At 41.2% G+C, this 20,391-nt stretch overlaps 1 protein-coding gene across 1 annotated transcript in view; it reads right to left on the bottom strand.

Moving 5' to 3' along the window:
- Positions 1-18,008, bottom strand: part of AKNAD1 (AKNA domain containing 1) — a 34,958-nt gene extending 16,950 nt beyond the window's left edge. The window contains exons 1-6 of the mRNA XM_045997171.1: positions 17,028-18,008; positions 14,470-14,509; positions 13,947-14,095; positions 13,790-13,852; positions 9,240-9,370; positions 1,102-1,258 (exon numbers count right to left, since the gene is read on the bottom strand). Of these exons, the coding sequence (XP_045853127.1) occupies positions 1,102-1,258; positions 9,240-9,370; positions 13,790-13,852; positions 13,947-14,095; positions 14,470-14,509; positions 17,028-18,008 (1,521 nt within the window). The remainder of the gene's footprint in view (positions 1-1,101; positions 1,259-9,239; positions 9,371-13,789; positions 13,853-13,946; positions 14,096-14,469; positions 14,510-17,027) is intronic.
- Between the last annotated feature and the right edge of the window lie 2,383 nt (positions 18,009-20,391).

The raw sequence follows: 20,391 nt of genomic DNA, 5'->3' as shown, positions 1-20,391 counted from the left end.
AAACTTGGGACCCAGTAAAGAAAAGCAAACCCAGATCTGAGGAAACTGCTGGGAGGAAGGCTAGGCTCACTCCCTGGGCTCCCTCATACCACTAGGAAGCCAATTCCTATTCACAGCTGGGAAGTGTTGAAACTGTTAAATCCACAAGGGCTCAGAGGTTATTATACTGAGCATTCACGCTACACCAGGCATTCAGTCAGATGTCTGAGACACAAGGATAGGTACAAAGGCACAGGGAAAAAAGTGAGACACAGTGCTGTGGGAACACAGAAGTCCGAGCAAAGAATTCTGCCCGGGGCGGGGGACTGTGTGTCAAAGTTACATAAATGGCCCAAATCGAAAGCTGAGCCTTGAATGAAATTTTGCTGGGAAGGTTAAGTGTTTTGAAGGGGCAAACATACTTCTTTGGCAGGGCTGGCATTTATGTAAGCTTCAATATCTTGTTCTTAACTGTGACAAAAACCTACTCAGATTTTGAGAATCAGCCACAGGCCGTGATTTCAAGTACTGTCTGAAACAAAAGAGTCGCTTTATGGCAATTATCCAGATGATTCAGTTTCTCAGAATTTTAATTTAGTCTGAAATGTTTCTGATAGTTGAGGCTACAAAAACAAAAAGTGTAGAAAGACAGGGGTGATTACTTTGAATTCCTCATCTTGCCTATGTAGACAATCCCAAAGAATTTAACTTGAGAGAAGGAAAATGCAGAAGTGGACCCGTGGGAAATAGTTCTTCCCACCGAGTGTGTTATTTTTTATGTAGAAGAGGGAATACAAAACTATTAAGAAAAATTATTTCTTCCAGGCACGATCCACAAAAATGTTGCTCCTCATCCAGAAGAAATAGCTTTTCAGTGGTTCCTCAGTTTAATCTGCATTGTGACATTTTAAACTAATAAGGTATTTAAAAAGCCAACACTTAAAATAGCTTCTAATTTTTTAAAGCCGGTTCCACTTTAAATAATATGATTCATGGGACTTTGGAAAGTTAAATTTTCATGAAATATTAAAATAGAATTCATGATTTCATGATTTAGGATTCTATAAGTGCATGAAAAACATTTTTCCTGGCATGAAATTAGGCTGTAGGTTGCTGTATTACCTCATTTGAGGGTGGAGAGGATGTAGATGCCAAGTCATCCGGGATGATTGGAGAACTCACAGGAAAAGAGACGGCTGAAGTACATTTGCTCTTATTAATTTTCTCTTTAACATCTTCAAGTAGCATCTCCAACTTGAAGATTTCACCTTCCACTTCTCTAATAGACATAAACAGGCATCTTACAGGGTATGCAGTCAACATTCTAATTAGTAACAACAGTTCGTGAATATAGCATTGATCTATATCATTAATGTGGTTTGGCTTCAGACAGGAAGGATAATGGACACCCGCCCTGACATGCATCCTGTTTATAGCCTCACTCCAAAGGCCTGGGCTCTAGTCCTCGTTTTGTTATTCATTAGCTGTGTATCCTTGGGAAAAATCACTTCAGGGGCGCCTGGGTGGCTCAGTGGGTTAAGCCGCTGCCTTCGGCTCAGGTCATGATCTCAGGGTCCTGGGATCGAGTCCCGCATCGGGCTCTCTGCTCAGCAGCAAGCCTGCTTCCCTCTCTCTCTCTCTCTCTGCCTGCCTCTCTGTCTACTTGTGATCTCTCTCTCTGTCAAATAAATAAATAAAAAATCTTAAAAAAAAAAAAATCACTTCATCCTACTGTGCCTCCAGGGTCTCAGCTATAACGTGGGGAGAACAATACTCTGCTCATCTGGATCTAATTATTTGGGGTCCCTTACAGTTCTAAGAGCTATGATTCTATGGAAATAATGAATTATATCAATTGAAAAGAGGAAGGACATGAAATACCTGAATCATTTGATTAATAAGCTTGATCTATAGGCATGTGTACATACATGTATGCACGTATAAACAAATGTGTATGTGTAAATGTGTACATACATATAAATATCTTTTTCCCAAAAAAGAACCTAGTTTCCTCAAAGTCTGATCTACCTCATATTAATCCACAAAGAAAAATCTCAACAAATTTCAAAACATTAAAAATTATACCACTGCTTTCTCACTAAGATCAGGAAAAAGGCAAGGCTGTCCCTCCACCACTCTTTTTCAACATTGTACTGGAAGTCCTACCTAATGTAATAAGATAAGAAAAGAAAATATAAGGTATACAGATTGGAAAGGAAGAAATAAAAGTGTCTTTGTTCACAGATGAAAATCCAAAAGAATTAGCAGAAAAACTAGAACAAATAAGCAATTATACTGAAGTTGCAGGATACAAGGTTAATATACAAAGGTGAATCACTTAGCTGTATACCATCAATGAACAAGTGAACGGGGCGCCTGGGTGGCTCAGTGGTTTAGGCTGCTGCCTTCGGCTCAGGTCATGATCTCAGGGTCCTGGGATCGAGTCCCGCATCAGACTCTCTGCTCGGCAGGGAGCCTGCTTCCCTCTCACTCTCTCTGCCTGCCTCTCTGCCTACTTGTATCTCTCTCTGTCAAATAAATAAATAAAATCTTTAAAAAAAAAAATGAACAAGTGAAATTTTAAATTTAAGACACAATGCCATTTACATTAAGATCGAAAAAAATGAAATACTTAGGTATATTTAGAAGACCTATATAAGGAAAACTATAAAACTCTGATGAATGAAATCAGAGAACTAAATAAATGGAGAGATATTCTATGTTTGTGGATAGGAAGACTCAGTATTGTCAAGATAACAGTTCTTCCCAACTTGATCTGTAGATTCAGTGCAACGCCTATCAAATTTCCAGCTTGATCTTATGTGAATACTGACAAAGCGATTTTAAAGTTTGTAAAAAGAGACAAAAGACTCAGAATAGTCAACACAATATTGAAGGACAAAAACAAAGTTGGAGGACAGATGCCACACAACTTTTTTTTTTTTAAGATTCGTATTTATTTATTTGACAGAGAAATCCCAAGTAGGCAGAGAAAGGAAGAGAAGCAGACTCCCTGCTGAGCAGAGGATCCCAGGTTGATCCCAGGACGCTGGGATCATGACCTGAGCCGAAGGCAGAGGCTTTCACCCACTGAGCCACCCAGACACCCCATACACTACCCAACTTTGAGACCCATTATAAAGCTACACTAACCAAGGCAAGGGGGTATTGGTGAAAGACTACACAAATAGATCAGTGGAACAGAATAGAGAACCCAGAAATACACCCACACACTCACCTGATCTTTGTCAAAAGAACAAAGGCAATACAATGCAGCAAAGTTAGTCTTTTTAACAACTGGATATCCACAGGCAAAAAAATTAATCTAGACACATACCTTATACACTTTATAAAAATTAACTCAAAATGGATCACAGACCTAATGTAAAATGCAAAAGTGTAAAACTCCTAGAAGATAACAGAGTAGAATACCTGGATAATCTTGGGTATGGTGATGACTTTTGAGATAGAAAACCAAAAACACCATTCATGAAAGAAATAACTGATGAGCTAGATTTCATTAAAATTAAAACTTCTGTTCTGCCAAGAAAATGAGAAGAAAAGTCACAGACCAAGAGAAAATATTGGCAAGGGACTGATAAAGGACCATTACCCAAAATATACAAAGAACCCTTAAAACACAATAATATGAAAACAACCAGCCCAATTTTAAAATGTGCTACAGACCTTAACAGACACTTCACCAAAGAAAATATACTAAAGGGAAATAAGGCTATGAGAAGATGCTCCACACCATACTCGGGAGTATGCAAATTTAAACAACGATGAGATACCACTAGACATTAGTGGAATGGCCAAACTATGGAATGCTAAGAACACCAAATGCTGGCAAGGATGTGGAGCAATAGGAATTTCCATTCATTCTTGGTGGGAATACAAAATGGTAGAGCTACTTTCAAAACTAAGCTTATTCTTACCATACAATCCATCAGTCACACTCCTTGGTATTTACCCAAAGGAGCTGAAAATTTATGTCAGCACAAAAACTTGCATACAGATGTTTATAGCAGCTGTACTCATACTCGTCAAAATTTGGTTGCAACCAAGATGTCCTTCAGTAGGTGAATGGATAAATAAGCTGTGGAACATCTAGACAATGGAATATTATTCATCCCTTAAAAAAAAGAGTTATCAAGGGGCACCTGGGTGGCTCAGTGGATTAAGCCGCTGCCTTCGGCTCAGGTCATGATCTCAGGGTCCTGGGATCGAGCCCCGCATCGGGCTCTCTGCTCCGCGGGGAGCCTGCTTCCTCCTCTCTCTCTGCCTGCCTCTCTGCCTACTTGTGATCTCTCTCTCTGTCAATTAAATAAATAAAAATCTTAAAAAAAAATGAGTTATCAAGTCATGAAAAGACATGTAGGAACTTTAAACACATATTACTGAGTGGAGGAAGCCCAATCTGAAAAGTCTACACATTGCATGATTCCAACTATGTGACATTCTGGATCAGGCAAAACTATAGGAACAGTAAAAAGAATCAGTGATTGCCAGGAGCTGGGGGAGGGATAAGAAGATAGAGTACAAAGGATTTTCAGGGCAGTGAAAATTCTCTGTGATGCCATAAAGATGGATACAAGGCATTATACATTTGTCCAACACCAGAGAATATACAGCACCAACAGTAAATCCCAATGCAAACTATGGGTTTGAACAATTACGATTTATCTGTGTAGGTTCATCAGTTTTACCAAATGTATGGCTCTGGTGGGGGATGTTGATAATGGGAGAGAGTCTGTGTGTGTGTGCAAGCAGAGGTATATGGGAAAGCTCTGTGTCTTACTCTTCATTTTCCTGTGAGACTAAAGATAATCTTAAGACGTCTTAAAAAAATTATACCATCCACATTCTTTGATCACTGGAAATTAATAACAAAATACAACAACAACAGCAACAAAACACTCATCCTGATAACTCTTGGGTTACTAGGAAACAAAAATAGAGATTGGGTAGGGGGCGCCTGGGTGGCTCAGTGGGTTAAGCCTCTGCCTTTGGCTCAGGTCATGATCTCGGAGTCCTGGGATCTAGCCCCACATCGGGCTCTCTGTTCAGCGGGAAGCCTGCTTCTTCCTCTCTCTCTGCCTACCTGTGATCTCTGTCTGTCAAATAAAGAAATAAAATCTTTAAAAAAAAATAGAGATTAAGGGTACTCTACAAGCAAATAAGTAGTGAGCAAACAACACATAAAACCAATGTAATGTAGCTAGTACAGTACTCGGAGGAAAATTTATAGCTTAAAATGCATTTACTAGGGGGAAAGGTCAAAATCAATGAACTAAATATTTAAAACAGGAAGATAGGAAAAAAGCACAATATAAACTCCCCCAAAAGGAGAAATAAATGGAACTGAAAAGAATTTGATCAATAAAATAAAACATTTTCTTTGAAAATCTCTATAAAATAAACCAGTAGAAAGTCTGGCTGAAAAACATTAAAAATGAGAAAGGAAAGATAACAGAAGAAAAAATTTTAATCAAATGGGATTGAATGACTTTATACCAGTTTAGAATCTAGATGAAATGGACAAGTCTCTAGGAAAGCATAAATGATTAAAATCTACTCAAAGAGAAGTAGAAAATCTGAAAAAACTAACCAGAGAAAAATAGAAAAGATTATCAAAAACCTACCCTTACAAAAGGCACCAAATCCAAGTGGGATTATGAATGAGGTCTAGAAAGACTTTAACCCTTTTGGAACATAAAAAGAAAAGGGAACATTTCCCAAATCATTCTATAGTTGAACATTAGGATGTTGATTAATATATTAATATTAATTAATTATAGACTAATCTTTATTAATAGGTTTAGGGAATAAATTAAATAGATTCCTAAATCCCATTTGGTGAAACATTTTCCTAAATTAAAAAAAAAAGATCTAATCCTAGTAAATTTAGGAGTAGAAGAAAACTGTTTTGATAAAGCTTATCTACTTGAAACTACAGCAAGCATGATACTTGGAAAAAATTCCCTTACTCTTCAGAACGTGACAAGAATGCTTGCTTTTGCTAGTATTATTTATCATTGTTTTGGAAAACCTAGCAAATAAATAGATAAAAAGAAATGTGATGTTAAGAATTGGTGGGAAGAAAAGATAAAGTATAAATATTTAGGGGGAAATGGGAGTGGGGAGAACCTATCATTATTTTCAAAGGCTATGACTGTCACACCTAAGATTATCAATGGATAGTCAATGGTTAATCAAATACTAAAAGCAAACTTGTGTAAGGTAGCCCAGCACAAGTTAAATATGCGATTTTTCTTTATTTCCTGTATATCAATTATGGAAACATCTATTACTAATGCTCAGAAAACCTACAAAATAGTGAGGAATAAGTCTAACAAAACACGCATGAAATCAACACAAAGAAAACATGTTCCTGGATGGAAAAACTCATTGCAAAGATTTCAACTCTTCTCTAACTAAACTGTAAATTCAACACAATCTTGAACAAAATCCTAGTGGAATTTCATTAAGGAAGTTTGGTGAACTGATTATAAAGTTTCTGAGTAAGAAGAAAGTGCAAGAACAGCTAACAAAACTTAAGAAATATTTCAAATGTACACTAGACTAGAGTAATTTAAAACTGTGTGGTTAGTGTGGAAATAGAAACATAGCTCAATGGGATGGAGCAGAACCAGTCCCATCTACACGTGGAGGGTTTTTTTAATGGGATGAAAGTGGCTTTTTCATCCAGTGGGAAAGGCTGCTTTACTCAGTTAGCAGTGGTACAAAGATCTAAGCGTGGAAAACCGTATCGATACTTAAGTAAAATATAGGAAAATGTGCTCTAATCCAGCAGGCAGATAAGAACTAGGCAGGGGACAAGGAGAAGTTGGAAACTGGAAGGAACTGAAATGGTAGAGCAAGGCCTGAAGGGAGTGGGAAGAAGTGGTCTCAAGGACCATGGCTAGGTGGGTTGGAAGCGACCGAAGGAAGAAAGAGGAGGTAAAAACACAAAGATCTGGGGATGGGGAAAAGACTTTTTTTTTTAAGTTTATTTATTTTTTTAGTAATCTCTACACCCATCGTGGGGCTTGAGTTAACAACCCTGAGATCAAGAGTTGCCTGCTCTTCTGACTGAGTCAGCCAGGTGCCCCAGGAAAAACGTGTTTTTTTTGTTTTTTTTTTTAAAGATATTATTCATCTATTTGACAGACAGAGATCACAGGTAGGCAGAGAGGCAGCCAGAGAGAGGAGGGGAAGCAGGCTCCCTGCTGAGCAGAGAGCCCGATGCGGGGCTCGATCCCAGGACCCTGGGACCATGACCTGGGCCGAAGGCAGAGGCTTTAACCCACTGAGCCACCCAGGTGCCCCGGAAAAACGTTTTTGAGGGAATTTGTGATCTGTTCCAAAAAGCAGAAGACAAGATTGTATGCTGACAGTATCAGAGAGAAGGGATCGGTGGAGACAGAGCCCCACCCCTTGACTCCTTGGCTTTTGGTGTTAGCATATGAAATGATTATCTGACAAAGAAACTGCATGAAATAAAACAACTATTTTTGCATATTACCTTTTTTTAAAGATTTTATTTATTTCTTTGATGGAGAGAGAGCCAGACAGCAAGAGAGGTAACACAAGCAGGGGGAGTGGGAGAGGGAGAAGCAGGCTCCCCCCTGGAACAGGGAGCCCAATGTGGGGCTCAATTCCAGGACCCTCTTACCATGATCTGAGCCAAAGGCAGATGCCTAATGACTAAGCCACACAAGTGCCCCTGCATATTACCTTTTAAAGGCAATAATAAGGAGGTCTCAATAAGAGCACATTGTGGACTTAAACAAGCAATTAGTCAATGAATCAGCAGAATTCTTTCCCCTGCAAAAAGTCATCTACCATGGCCTTTGGATTCAACACTTAGAAGGTTTTGGACAATTGTATGGGGTTCTGCCCATTGGCACATTATGCCCATGCAAGACAAGAGGACCAGTGTTAAGCCAAGCAGCCTTGCTTGCTCTGAGCCGATTTTAACTCAGTTTTGAGAGAGACTGGGCCTTCCCTTGCCCCAGTATTGAAAGCTTTTCCTGTATCTGGGATATAATTGCAGTTGAAGCTCTTTTGATGTATACTGGGTCCAGCACACTGTGGGCGTAACTAGGATATAAATACGGCATTGCATAACTTTGGTCTAGTTGTGCACAGAGGCCTGACTTTAAAATGACTGCCCAGACAAGTGGGAATCCTTGGAAAATAAATATCCTTACTCTATTAGTTTTTAAATAAATAGTGAAAGTATGTAGAGATCTTTCTTCTCCCAGAAAACAAAATAAGCCTTTGGGAGGAAAAATCAATATTAAAACCCCATCCCTGCTGTCTAATTACTCAGTATTGAAATAACAGTAGACAGAGATTTCATTCATTTTGAGAAAGTAAAATTGTACTTTGGGGGAAAATATACCTTAGGACACTAGTGCCAAAATAGAAACCATTAAAGTAATCTGGCCTCAAGAATGATTCCATGTGAAAAAAGGCTATGAATACCAAGAGCTGAATTTACAAAGATTAAGCCTCCTAAATGGATTCTTTTAATTCATACCAGGAAATTAAAGGGAAACAATCCTAGGCTTGAGTCCTGGAATACATCTTAAAACTATTTAGATTGGAGAAAGAGGCGCATGGGGCCATAAAAAATGGCCAGTTGGAAACTTCAATGAGTTTGCTTCCAAGTTTCTCATGTGAACTAACTCAGAAGTCATCTTGACTTTAAGCTTTAACATTTTCCCTTTATGGGAATTAGTGGGACCTTCGGCCCCAGCAGCCTAACAATGGTCCTCTTGGGCCCACTACCCTGCTGGAATTGTCCGTGGATTGGAAAGAAAAGGGGGAGAAAGAGACAGAAGAACCAGACGGGGGAAACAAGGGCAGGAGTGGGATGAAGGGCAGAACACGAGGAGCTTGGAGAGAAGGCCCCCTGGGGTTAATACGTGAGCCTATCTAGGGTTTTCTCGTGTTTTGAGTCTCAGAACCAATTCTGACATCCAGCAAAGGACAAAACTGTAGTATAAAAATCTCTCCTCCAGGAGACAACTGTTCACTTCGAGGACTCCATCTGCGCCGGTGCCCCGCCTAGGACTTCAGCGGGAGTTCCACACTGCTTGTCACATGGGGTAACTAACACCTGTTCACTGGTGGCAGAGTTTGTGCTGACCCTAGAGGGGCTGTGCAAGCTTTCGGCCGGCAGCCACATCAGAATCCCACCTGAAGGAGATCGCCTCTGCCCCCTCTACCTCACACAGTTTAAGCCTGACCTTTCTGGATCAAAGTCACCAACAGCTGGGGATTCATGCCTGTGAACTTGCTTCAAAGTCAGATGCTTCTCCTTGTTGTCCAGAAACTCCCGCTCCAACAGTTCAAGATGTCCCTGCAGTTTCTCCAGGACCTGTAGCCGTAAAGTCACCAGAATCACACACATGGAAGCCTCTGCATGTGGTTGGTTTCCCCCCAAGATACAAGGAGGGTATACTCTATGCTAGTTTCAAAACGAAGCCACCATCCTTCTCCTGGCAATTTTTTTGTTTCAGAGTCTGACATCTAAAATACAGACAACCCAGAGTCATCTATGTGTTTACAACACCCTCCTGGTACATAGCTTTTTCAGTACACTGACCTGATTTCTCTCCCAGAGCCCACCCAGGAGCCTCTAAACTTCCGTAATAGGATAGCAATAATCCTGTGCAGAATGATTTGTAGCTTACAGAGCACTTTCCCGTGCATTGTCTACTTAATCCGCACATCCGTGTTGTAAATGTTGCCAAATAGATGTTGTTATCTCAGATGTATACGGGAGGAAACTGAGCTCCACGAAGTATGTCCGAAGCCACACAGACCTTAAAAGCAACTGATGTTAGAGGACCTGAGTTTGAGTCTATGACTCTTGGACAGTGAGATGGGGAAGGAACGTCAGGAAGTTTAGCTAAAGCTTCAAATGGGTCTTCGAGATGTCCACACACGCAGCCCCGTGCAGATGAGTACTGAAACTGTGCAGGTTAAGGGCTGGTCTTAAAGTGTACAGGCCTTGGCCCTGCGGCCCCAGTAGCTAAACATTCCCTGAGAACTGCCTGTGTGGGGCCCTGGGCCAAAAGTATGAGAGATACACAATTATATCAGGCACAACACGCCCTGGTCTCAGGGGTTTTATTCCAGTTGGGAAAAGAGACTGGATTCAAGGGTTTTGCGTTGGCTCAGGAGAAGTAAGACCTAAGTCAGGCTTAAAGAATGCTCAGGAGGGCCTGGACCAGGGAGCATTCATGAATGTGGCAAGGAAAGGATGACTGGAGAGATGTTGCACATAGCACAGCTGGGTACAGGATCAGATACCCTGGGGTTCAAGTTCAGTCTCATTACCTAATAATTGTATTATTTTAGTCAACTTGAACTCTAAACTTCAGTTTTCTCATCTGAGATACTAACAGCCCTCACCTCATATCGTGAAAATTAAGTGAGTTAATGCTGAGTGCCAGGATCATCACCACCAGGATTAATTCTGATTATTAAAAATGAATAAACAAGTTTGGAAACATACTGGCCAAAGGGCATACAAAATGGCAGGTGTAGTAGATGTTTTCCATGTCCTCCGTCCAGACTCATCCTCCATCTCTCTCTGTGCCCCAGCCAGGAGGCTGACCTTCAGCAGGCTACATCAACGGGCTCCCTTGTCCCGGCATTGGTTTCAGCCAATGCAAGGCAAAAGGAGAAGAGAGAAATGAAGACAGATGACATAGGGGTCTTTTTATCCCCGATGTGCTCCTGCTTGTACCAGCTACTCCTACTGCTATAGCTACTCTCCCTAGGCCCCCCAAATCTGCTGTTCCTTCTGTGAGGTGCTTTCTGTCCCTTATTGGTTTCCCCTTGCCCACAACATTGTAAAATGATGCCTTATTAAATTCTCCTCAGTTGCTCCAATGGAGCAAACTGTCAAGGTCCTTGCCAGGGTACTGCAGATCTCACAGATAATGCTCAGGTTTCTAGCTTGGGATGCAGAAAGAATGCGAAACCCCTGACTTAAAATGAGGAATCTGAAAAGGCTGACAGATTTGAATGAAGCTGTCGATGTTGGACAAGTAGAATTTTCAGCAAGAGTTGGGAGAGCCAAGTGAAGATAAGCACAAACATTTGGAGCTGGAGATAAGAAGTTAGGACCTGTAATTTAGGAACTGGTTAGATGGTGATGGCAGTGAAAACCATGAGAGGGAATTAGGTGTTCAAAGAAAAGAGAAAAGAGAGAAAGACAATCACAAGCTATAATTTAAGATCTTGGGATTTAAATTGTATTATGTCACAGATGAAGGTAGAGCATGGTTGTCTAGCCATAAATGTACCTTCTTTAATTCTCATAGCAACTCTGAGATGGGAAGACACACTGCATGTCTGAGATCGTACAACTAGTACTCAGAACTAGAATGCTCCAACATCCAAGTGCTTTCAATTCTGTTGTGCCGCTCATGCTGAGGTTAGTTTTATTTTTTTATTTTTAAAATTCATTTATTTGACAGAAAGAGACACAGAGAGAGAGGGAGCACAAGCAGGGGGAGTGGGAGAGGGAGAAGCAGACTCCCCACTGAGCAGGGAGCCTGACACAGGACTCGATCCCAGAACCCAGGGAAGGGAGCTGAAGGCAGATGCTTAACAACTGAGCCACCCAGGCACCCCTTTTCTTTTTTAGATCTTTTTTCCCCCTGAGGTTAGTTTTAGCCCTGATGTCTAGGGCTTTGACTCCCTCTTCTTTTACCTGTCCCTGTTTGCTGATTCTTTCCTTGGACTTCTTTATGGCTTACTTTATATGTTGCCTGGGCAATCTCATAGCTTCAACCAACAGCTATACCCAAATTTACATTTCTGCCCAAACACTGAGGCCTTTGAGGCCCAGATCCATTGGTCTAATTGCCTATTAGATCTCTCCAATTGGATGTCCTGTAAGGACCTCAAAATGAACTTGGTGCCTTGCTTCCTGCTCACCTCCCACACCCACTAGGAGCTGGATCTTCCATTTTTAGTCCTCACCTTCGTTGCCCAAGCTAGAAATCTGAAACTCATCCAAGCCTCCTCCCTTCCTTTATTCACCCCTCTTAATCAGCCACCACTTGGTTAAACTCTTAGATGTGTTCCCCTTTCCATCCTCATTGCCAGTTTTGGTTTAGGGCCTCATAACTTGTTGCCTGGAGTATGGCTTCCTGGCTACAGACTTGCCCCCTGGGTGCTTGCCATTTCTTGGTTTTCAGTCCTCCCATCACTCAACCTCAAGGTAAAGCTCCTTAGCATGGTTTAAAGGTCTTTTATAATGTAGTCCTTACCGCCCTCTCTAGTTTCCCCCCTTTCTCTTCACCACACGAACCCCGAGCTCCACCTGGTCATGAGGAGCTGCCATGCAGCTCCTCAAACTGTCAGCACTCCCTGCCCCTGTGCCTTTGCATGGCTGGTTCCTTTCCTTGGAATGGCCTCTTGCCCCTACTTTGCCAATCTCATACATATGCATCCTACAGTGTCAAGCTCAGAGGTTGGTCCCTTCCAGGGAGCCTTCCCAAGTGCTCTCCAACTGGCAAGGGTGAGCCTCTTCCAGTTGCCATCAGCACCATATGTAACAGTTCTCGAGCTTCATGTTCCTTCCCTGTTTATCAACCTGTTGTTTCTAGGAGACTGTAAGCCACTTGAAACTTTCTTCATCTACAAATCCCTAGTGCCTGGTACAGAGTCTGGGACATAGGAAGTACACAATAAGTGTTTGTTGAATGAACGAGTGAGTGAGTTATTTAATTAATATGAAGAACGAATGAGTAATGCACTGTTGCACTATGTCTCTTAACATTTGGGTCCTCCTGGGTTTTGTCTATGCTGTCTGATTTCTGCTGCACAGCCTTCACTTTGTGGTTCTGAGCTTTGTGGTCCTTCACTTCAGGATTTCTGACCACCTGCCTTCTGATCACCTGTTGTTGACCTAATGGCCTGAACAGCAACTTTGACTCTGCACATTTCCGGCTCTAGCAATCTCAGCCAGCTTTTTGCCCCATTGCCGTGCTCCACCCCCACATCCCACAACCCTGGCACTGATGAACAAGGCTGTGTGGTTACACTAGAAACCAGTGATTTGATTAAATGCTACAAGCAAGGATGTGAGGGTCACGGATTTTGATCTGAAAAGCATAGCTTTAAGATCAGTTTCAAGTTTTCAAAGTTTTATATATTGAGTTGTCAGATACTGGGAAATTTTATAACCTGTATCCCCCAGAACCCAACAACTCTGGGTGGGCTTGCCCTTTATAATAACTCACATGTTATTCTCTTCAGCCTACCATGGTCTCAGATTTATTGTGGGGTGACTACTAAGGAATAACAGCCATAGGTAATAGATTCCCTTGACAATGAGAGAGGGCTAAATGCATATAGAAATAGAATTCTAAGCTCTTTTAGCCACTGTAACACAAAGCCCCCAAGCCTCAAATAACCAATGAGATCCTCAGCCTCAGTCTATTGGGAGGCGGGGGATGGGAAGATGGGAAAAGTAGAAATAGGGTAAATTAAATGCTAACAACTTTTCCTACTAGTTACCAAATATATTAAGCTTGAAATACGTTATTAAAGATCTTAATTCAATTCAACTCATCATTAATAATTAAGGGAAAAATATATGTAAGACACAAGGCCAGGCCTCTGGAGGTCACTGTCCTTTATCTTCAGCAGAGTTTTTCACCAGAACATTTCCACTCCCACCAATGTAGAGGAAACATGGCACTATAAAATCATTTGTATTTATCCATTTCAAATTCCCTAGCAGAGATGTTTAAAACTGGATAAAATTTATTACCAGACTCTTGTCTTGCAAAAGATAGGGAGAGTCCTGCGCTATGCTTTTAGAAAACTCTTGTACCTGCAGTGAAAAAATGCAAATTTCATTAATGGCTGATATTTTATATCTGAATTTGGTCACTCTTATCCATCATAATAAGCTTTAAAAATATTACTTTAGTCTTCAGTTGATCAGTCTGTTCTTTTAACTTCTGACACATCTGTTTCCCTTGGGTTATCTTCTGAAATATGTAAGAAGAACTTGGGGAAAGGTCTTTCTGAGTGATTGATGACACCTTAAAGAGACTCATCTCAGATTCTATTCCTGTATAAGAAAGAATAAGTTTTGGCTTCCGTTCATCTCAACTTGACTACAGACTTATTAAGCACTAAAAACAGAAGTCTGTGGCAACCACCGCCATTTGTTACTTAAAAAGAGGTTTCAAAATGTATATCTAAATCAAAAAGGTTTAAAAATATTAGTACCTGGGATGCCTGAGTGGCTCAGTCGGTTAAGCATCCAACTCTTGATTTCCGCTCAGGTCATGATCTCAGGGTCATGAAATCCAGCCCCACATCAGGGTCCAGGCTGGGTGTGGAGCCTGCATGATATTCTCCCTCTCCCTCTGCCCCTCCCCATCTCCTCGTTATCCTCTCTCTCTCTCTCAAAAAATAAAAAATCAAATCAAATTTTAGTACCTGTGAGATGTTCTTGGTGAATATGTATTGTGGGCTCCATCTGTACAATTAGAGGATAAGAAAACATTATTTAAGGGTGCCTAGGTGGCTCAGACATTCATTGTCTGCCTTCAGCTCAGGTCATGATCCCAGGGTCTGGGATCGAACCCCATATTGGGCTCTCTGCTCAGACGGAAGCCTGCTTCTCCCTCTCCCACTCTCCTTGCTTGTATCCCTCTCTCACTGTCTCTGTCAAATAAATACACAAAATCTTTTTTTTTCAAATATTTTATTTATTTGATAGAGAGATCACAAGTAGGCAGAGAGGCAGGCAGAGAGAGAGGGAAGAAGCAGGCTCCCTGCTGAGCAAAGAGCCCAACGCGAGGCTCAATCCCAGGACCCTGAGACCATGACCCGAGCTGAAGGCAGAGGCTTTAACCCACTGAGCCACCCAGGCGCCCCTAAATACACAAAATCTTAAAGAAAAGAAAACATTATTTATTGTTAATACCATTATTCAGAAAGATCCAAAATGTTGTGGTCATCATGGAGACAGCCTGGTGCCAAGGTTGAATTCCATTCTGACACTTATCTGCTGGGTGACTCAAGATAATTACTTCATCGCAGTGAACCTCAAATTCCTCAGCAATAAGATGAGGATAGAAATAGAACCTACCTCCCTAGGGTTGTTATGCAGATGAAATGTTAGGTATTACCATAAGAGCTGGCATGTGGTTAAGCATTCATGACATATCAGCTGTTACGACTACCGTGTTCGATACTATTACAGGGAACACCGAAACATTTCTCCCAAAACGGACCATAAGCTCATGAGGGCAGGAGTCATCATTGGTCTTCTCACCAGTCCCGTGGCTTGGGCTCTGACTAAAACTATGCACACAGTAGACACACGCTAGAGAATAATATAAAATCGTATTCGTTAAGTTCCAAAATGTGAGTCAAGATAGTGATTGTTTACTCACCACAGACTAACAGAACAGGAGCTTAAATTTCAGGGTGACCCACCTTGAGGGTCTCCCCACTGTTCTCAACACATAAAGCTCAGAAACATGCCCGTCCCCAAACGCTCAATGGTGGTGGTCGAACTAGACTTTGGTTATGACAAATATCTCAGTTGTATGATGGATAGTCTATTCTGCCGTCTTAATTGACAGGACTAGAGAAAATCAGACACCTGACTTTAGACTGCCACTGATCAGAGAGAGGTGAGCCTAATAGCCATTCTGTTCCTACTAACCTCAGGGCGCTGAGGACTGTGCCCCCATCCCCCAGGGGTATTTTCCTGCAAGCCAAATGAGAACCCCTGGGACTTGCCAATGTCAGACACAGAGAAGCACAACAGTCAAGGCCAGGTGGGCTACTGGCTTCAAGTGTGTGTGTGGGGGAGGGAGCAGGAGGAGTTCTGCTCAAGTTCCCAAGAGTGTTCAGCTGAAAAGAAGGAAGTTGAAGCATGAAGGGGTGAAAATGGAAACAGGCAGAAAGTGTTCAATCCAGAGTGCCCTTCATACAAAGTTTAAGGGAAAGATCATACTGTCCTGGTAAAGTGCCAGAGAACTAAAATGTTTACTTTGATCATTGACGTGAATTTACCTAACTACTGAACCTCGAGTAATCAATGAGGTCCCAAGCCTCAATGTGTTGAGAAGTTGGATAGGGGATGGGAAGAAGAGGAAAGGGGAAATAGTATAATTAAACATTAATAAAATTCGGTCTTTGGGGGCATCTGGCTGGCTCAGTCGGTAGAGCATGAGACTCTTGATCCTGGGGTGGTGAGTTCGAGCCCCATGTTGGATGTAGAGATTACTTAAAAAAAAAAAAAAATCCCAATGTAAGCATTAAAAAAATTGCTACTAAATTGTTGCCAATATAGGAAGCTTGGAATGTTATTAAAGATCTAAATATGATTTGATTTAGCATTAATAACCAAAGGTGTGATATATGGAAGGCAGAAGTCCAGACCCTTGGGAGAATCAGGCAATAGAAAGATGAAGACAAGGTTGTTGTCCTCCAGAGTACTCAAGTCTGGTAGAAGAAACAGATATTTCCAAATCATCATGACCCAAAACAGGCTGACATAAATGCTCTGACAGAAACCTAAACATCAGAGGATGTGAAGGAGTGACTGGGATGGGAAGGAGGGTCGGAAAGTCCCACGGCCAACGGGGAATTGAAGGAGGCCATGAAAAAGCACCAGTCTTTGATAAACAGAGATGGGATGTTCCATTTAGGGCAGGAGTTCTGAGGGTACGAGCATGTGGGGCCAGAGAGTTTGGGGACCAGCCAGCCCCCCATGACTCCTGGGGGATGAGAGCTAAGTTTATAAGGATAGGATGGAGCCCCCTCAAAAAATGGGAAAGCTCAAATTCCAGATCAAAGAATTTAGAGTTTATTCTATGATGTGTTGCTGTTCTTCCAGCCCCTGATTCTTCTCAGAAAGACACGTGCTGAGCTTCTGACAGGTCAAAGACTAGAAGTCAGTTCCATGTTCCTCACAAAGACCCTGATATGGATGAGCAGTGGCCCTGATCTTGCATTTCCTGGAGACCACTTTCACTTACCTCTCTCTGTTGTGAAGGTTCAGCGGTTTTGCTTTTCTGCCCTGGTCTTTCGATACAGTTTGACCTAGACATGCATTCTAAAACACCTTGCACAATAGCTGACTTAGCTCTCGATTTAGGAGAAAAGCTGGCTTGTGTATCTGTTGTAAGTGGTTTATTAATTGCTTTATTTTTAGGGATTTTCCCTTTGGGAACAACCTTCGAGAAATCAGATAACTGGTAATGAACCAGACCAGGGCCACGTTTGAACCCACTGCCTGAAACTGCTTTGTCAGTCTGCAGTTTCTGGGGTGGGTGCCCCTGGCAACTTTTTGGTTTATCATGTGGACTCTTGGTTTTAGTTAGAAAATGTGACGTTTCTGGATGGCTGCTCTCTCCAGCAGCCTCTAAATCAGAGGCATTTTCTTCTGTCACAGTTAGAGAACAACAAGGCATTTTGCTGTGTTCACCACCCTTTTTGGGGCTCAGTTGGTCTGTGAGTTCTGGGGTTTGTTCTTTTGGCCAAGAATTCTTAACATAGCACAAAATAATATTTTGAATAATAACTTCATCAGAACTGTCGGCATTAGAAATCTCTGGGAGAGTTTCACAATTAATGTCTTGACCTTTTAAGAATTCCTCATTGATAAGATGACAGAGTAAAATATCAGAAATGTTTGACTTTGAAGGGACTCTCTCATTAGCTGGAATATCAAGATTTGTGGTGGATTGTATCTCTTCATCATAGCTTTTGTTGATAACAGTTTTAGTCATTTTACCCAGAGTCATGGCCATGTCTGCATGTCTGCAAGTCTCTCTATATGTAGTCTTTTCTTGAAGGTCATCTACTGTGAAAGGAATTTGATTTGAAACATCAAGGACATCATTTTTTGAGATAAAATTGTAATCATTGTATATCTTAATTTGGGAGAAATCCCTATCATAAGGCAAATCTTTCTGTTTCTTAGAAGTTGTATCTTCTGAGAAATGGGCTTTGTCCATGTATGTGCGGCCTGGCCTTCTTTTTCCCTTGCCTATTCTTGATGTTCTTAATTAGAACAGTAGATCTTCTGGTTTTCATTGATTGTCCTCATTGCGTGTCCTATTCTGTGCAAAATGAGAAGAACCTCATTGTTAAATATATTGGAATAATATATGAAACTATGTTTATATTGCTGTTTATGCCAGAATGAAACAGATGCTTTTCATTGAACAAGCGTAAGGCAAAATGCTCAGCCAAGTGGTGTATAAACAAGGAATAAAGAAAAAAAAAGTTGGGAGGAGGTTTTACATTTTTTTATTCATTAAATTTTGAGGAAGAATTTGGTCTCTAGTTAATGATCAAATATTTATCAATCTCTCCTTGGAAATGCTGTTTGGAATTTATTCCCCCCAAATAGGAGCTTGGGCTGCAAGTGAAGAATTGCCATGCTACAATGCCAGGGCTGTCACTGTCTACACATCTCTGACAGGCCTCCCCATTGTATGTTTCTGAAAGCTGGCTCAGCTCAAACATAGCCACCAGCCTTCTCTGTGCTGGGGCTTTTTCTTCTGTCCCTCCAGACATTCTGGTCCCCTTCTCCTGATTTTCTCTTGTATGTTAAAGAAAGGCAGAGAAGAAGAAAAAAAAAAGAAAAGAAACGCAGAGAAGTACTAATAGAAATATGACCGGGGCGCCTGGGTGGCTCAGTGGATTAAGCCGCTGCCTTCGGCTCAGGTCATGATCTCAGGGTCCTGGGATCGAGCCCCGAGTCGGGCTCTCTGCTCCGCAGGGAGCCTGCTTCCTCCTCTCTCTCTGCCTGCCTCTCTGCCTACTTGTGATCTCTCTCTCTGTCAAATAAATTTAAAAATAAAATCTTTAAAAAAAAAAAAAAAGAAAAAGAAATATGACCAAGGAACAAAAAGTCCTTTTGAACACCTGGAGGCCAGTCTGCGACCATCTCTTTTCTGATTAAAACCCAGGCAGAAGTGAGTCGGGGAGGCTACCTTGCTCTGAGCAGCCCTGACTTGTTGCCACAGCCTGGTGGTAGCAGTCTATCTTAGCGATACTCTTGAATATGGTCAGAGCAAAACCATCTGCCATTTGGTATCAGTCTTTCTTTCTTTTTAAACAAAATTGAAAACACTCATTTAGATATCACCTCTCCATTTGTGAACTTTTGGAACAACTCCTTAGAAGCAGTTAAGATTTCTTCCAGTTTTAGGTGGAGTAACTGAGGTTCTGAGTCAATTAGGGGGCCTACAGCCACCAGCTGCCTCCCTTGCCCATGTAATGACAGGTTTGGATGAGTGGATCTCTGAAGCTGTCTCTCCCTCTAATTTTTTATGAGTTTGTGAACTGGTGGTTTATTAGGTAACCTGAAAATCTAAAATTATATGTTTGACCAAAAAATGAGCCAAGGAAAAGGAGTACAAACTAAATGTGGTAAAGACGTCTACAGAACATTGTTCAAATTTTTAATTTGTAGATATGTGCCAATGTTAGAGAACTCAAATCAAGCACATTTTGTTTAAAGTGAGAGGGGAGAGAATTGGGGAAAGGGGAAGGAAAGAAGGGGAAGAGGAAGAAGAAGGGAAGGAAGGAATAGGGAGAGTAGGAGGATAGGAGAAGAAGAAATACTGCAGAATTATTTTACATTATTTAGTGCCTAATATTCATTGTAAAGTGAGGTATATCTTCATGAACAGAATTGTAGGCTATTCCAACCCAAACTGAAGAACAAAGGAAAATGCTTCCCAGGAAAGTCAAAGACACAATGGGAAAGCAAGAATTGAGAGCCGTTGATGTGAATTCCAGCTTCTCTACTCATTAGCTATATGCCATCGGGCAAGTTACTGAATTTTTCTGAGCCTTAGTTTCCTCTTCTGAAAAATCAGAATAATACCTAGTTCACAGGATTGCTAGAAGAATGTGATAATGCACGTAAGGCTCTTGGCATAGTGTTTGGCAGAGAGTGAGCATTCAATAAGTGGTAGTTTAAAAATGAAAAAAACAGTCTCAGTGTTGGAATACTGAAGAATGCCCAAAGATGGAAGGCTGGGTACTCTAATTATGGGCATAGAAATAGCCTACCTGAGATATGGTCTCTATAAGAGTTTTAAACTATTTTAAAAATCTACCTGTAAATGAATATGCTGTTTGATGGTGAAAAAATCACTAAATAAATTTAAATGGATGTGTCTAAGACATCCAAATGACCAACAGGTAGATGAAAAGATATTCGACATCACTCATGATCAGGGAAATGCAAATAAAAGTCACAATGAGATATCTATCTAACACCTGTTAGAACGACTACCTCCAAGAAGACAACAACAAATAGTGGCGAGGATGTGGAGAAAAGAGAACCTGTGTAACACTGCTGGTGGGGATGTGAATTGGTTC

The sequence above is a fragment of the Meles meles genome, chromosome 1, assembly GCF_922984935.1.
Source record: "Meles meles chromosome 1, mMelMel3.1 paternal haplotype, whole genome shotgun sequence".
Taxonomy (NCBI): Eukaryota; Metazoa; Chordata; class Mammalia; order Carnivora; family Mustelidae; genus Meles; species Meles meles.
This window is presented reverse-complemented; position numbering and strand designations above follow the sequence as displayed.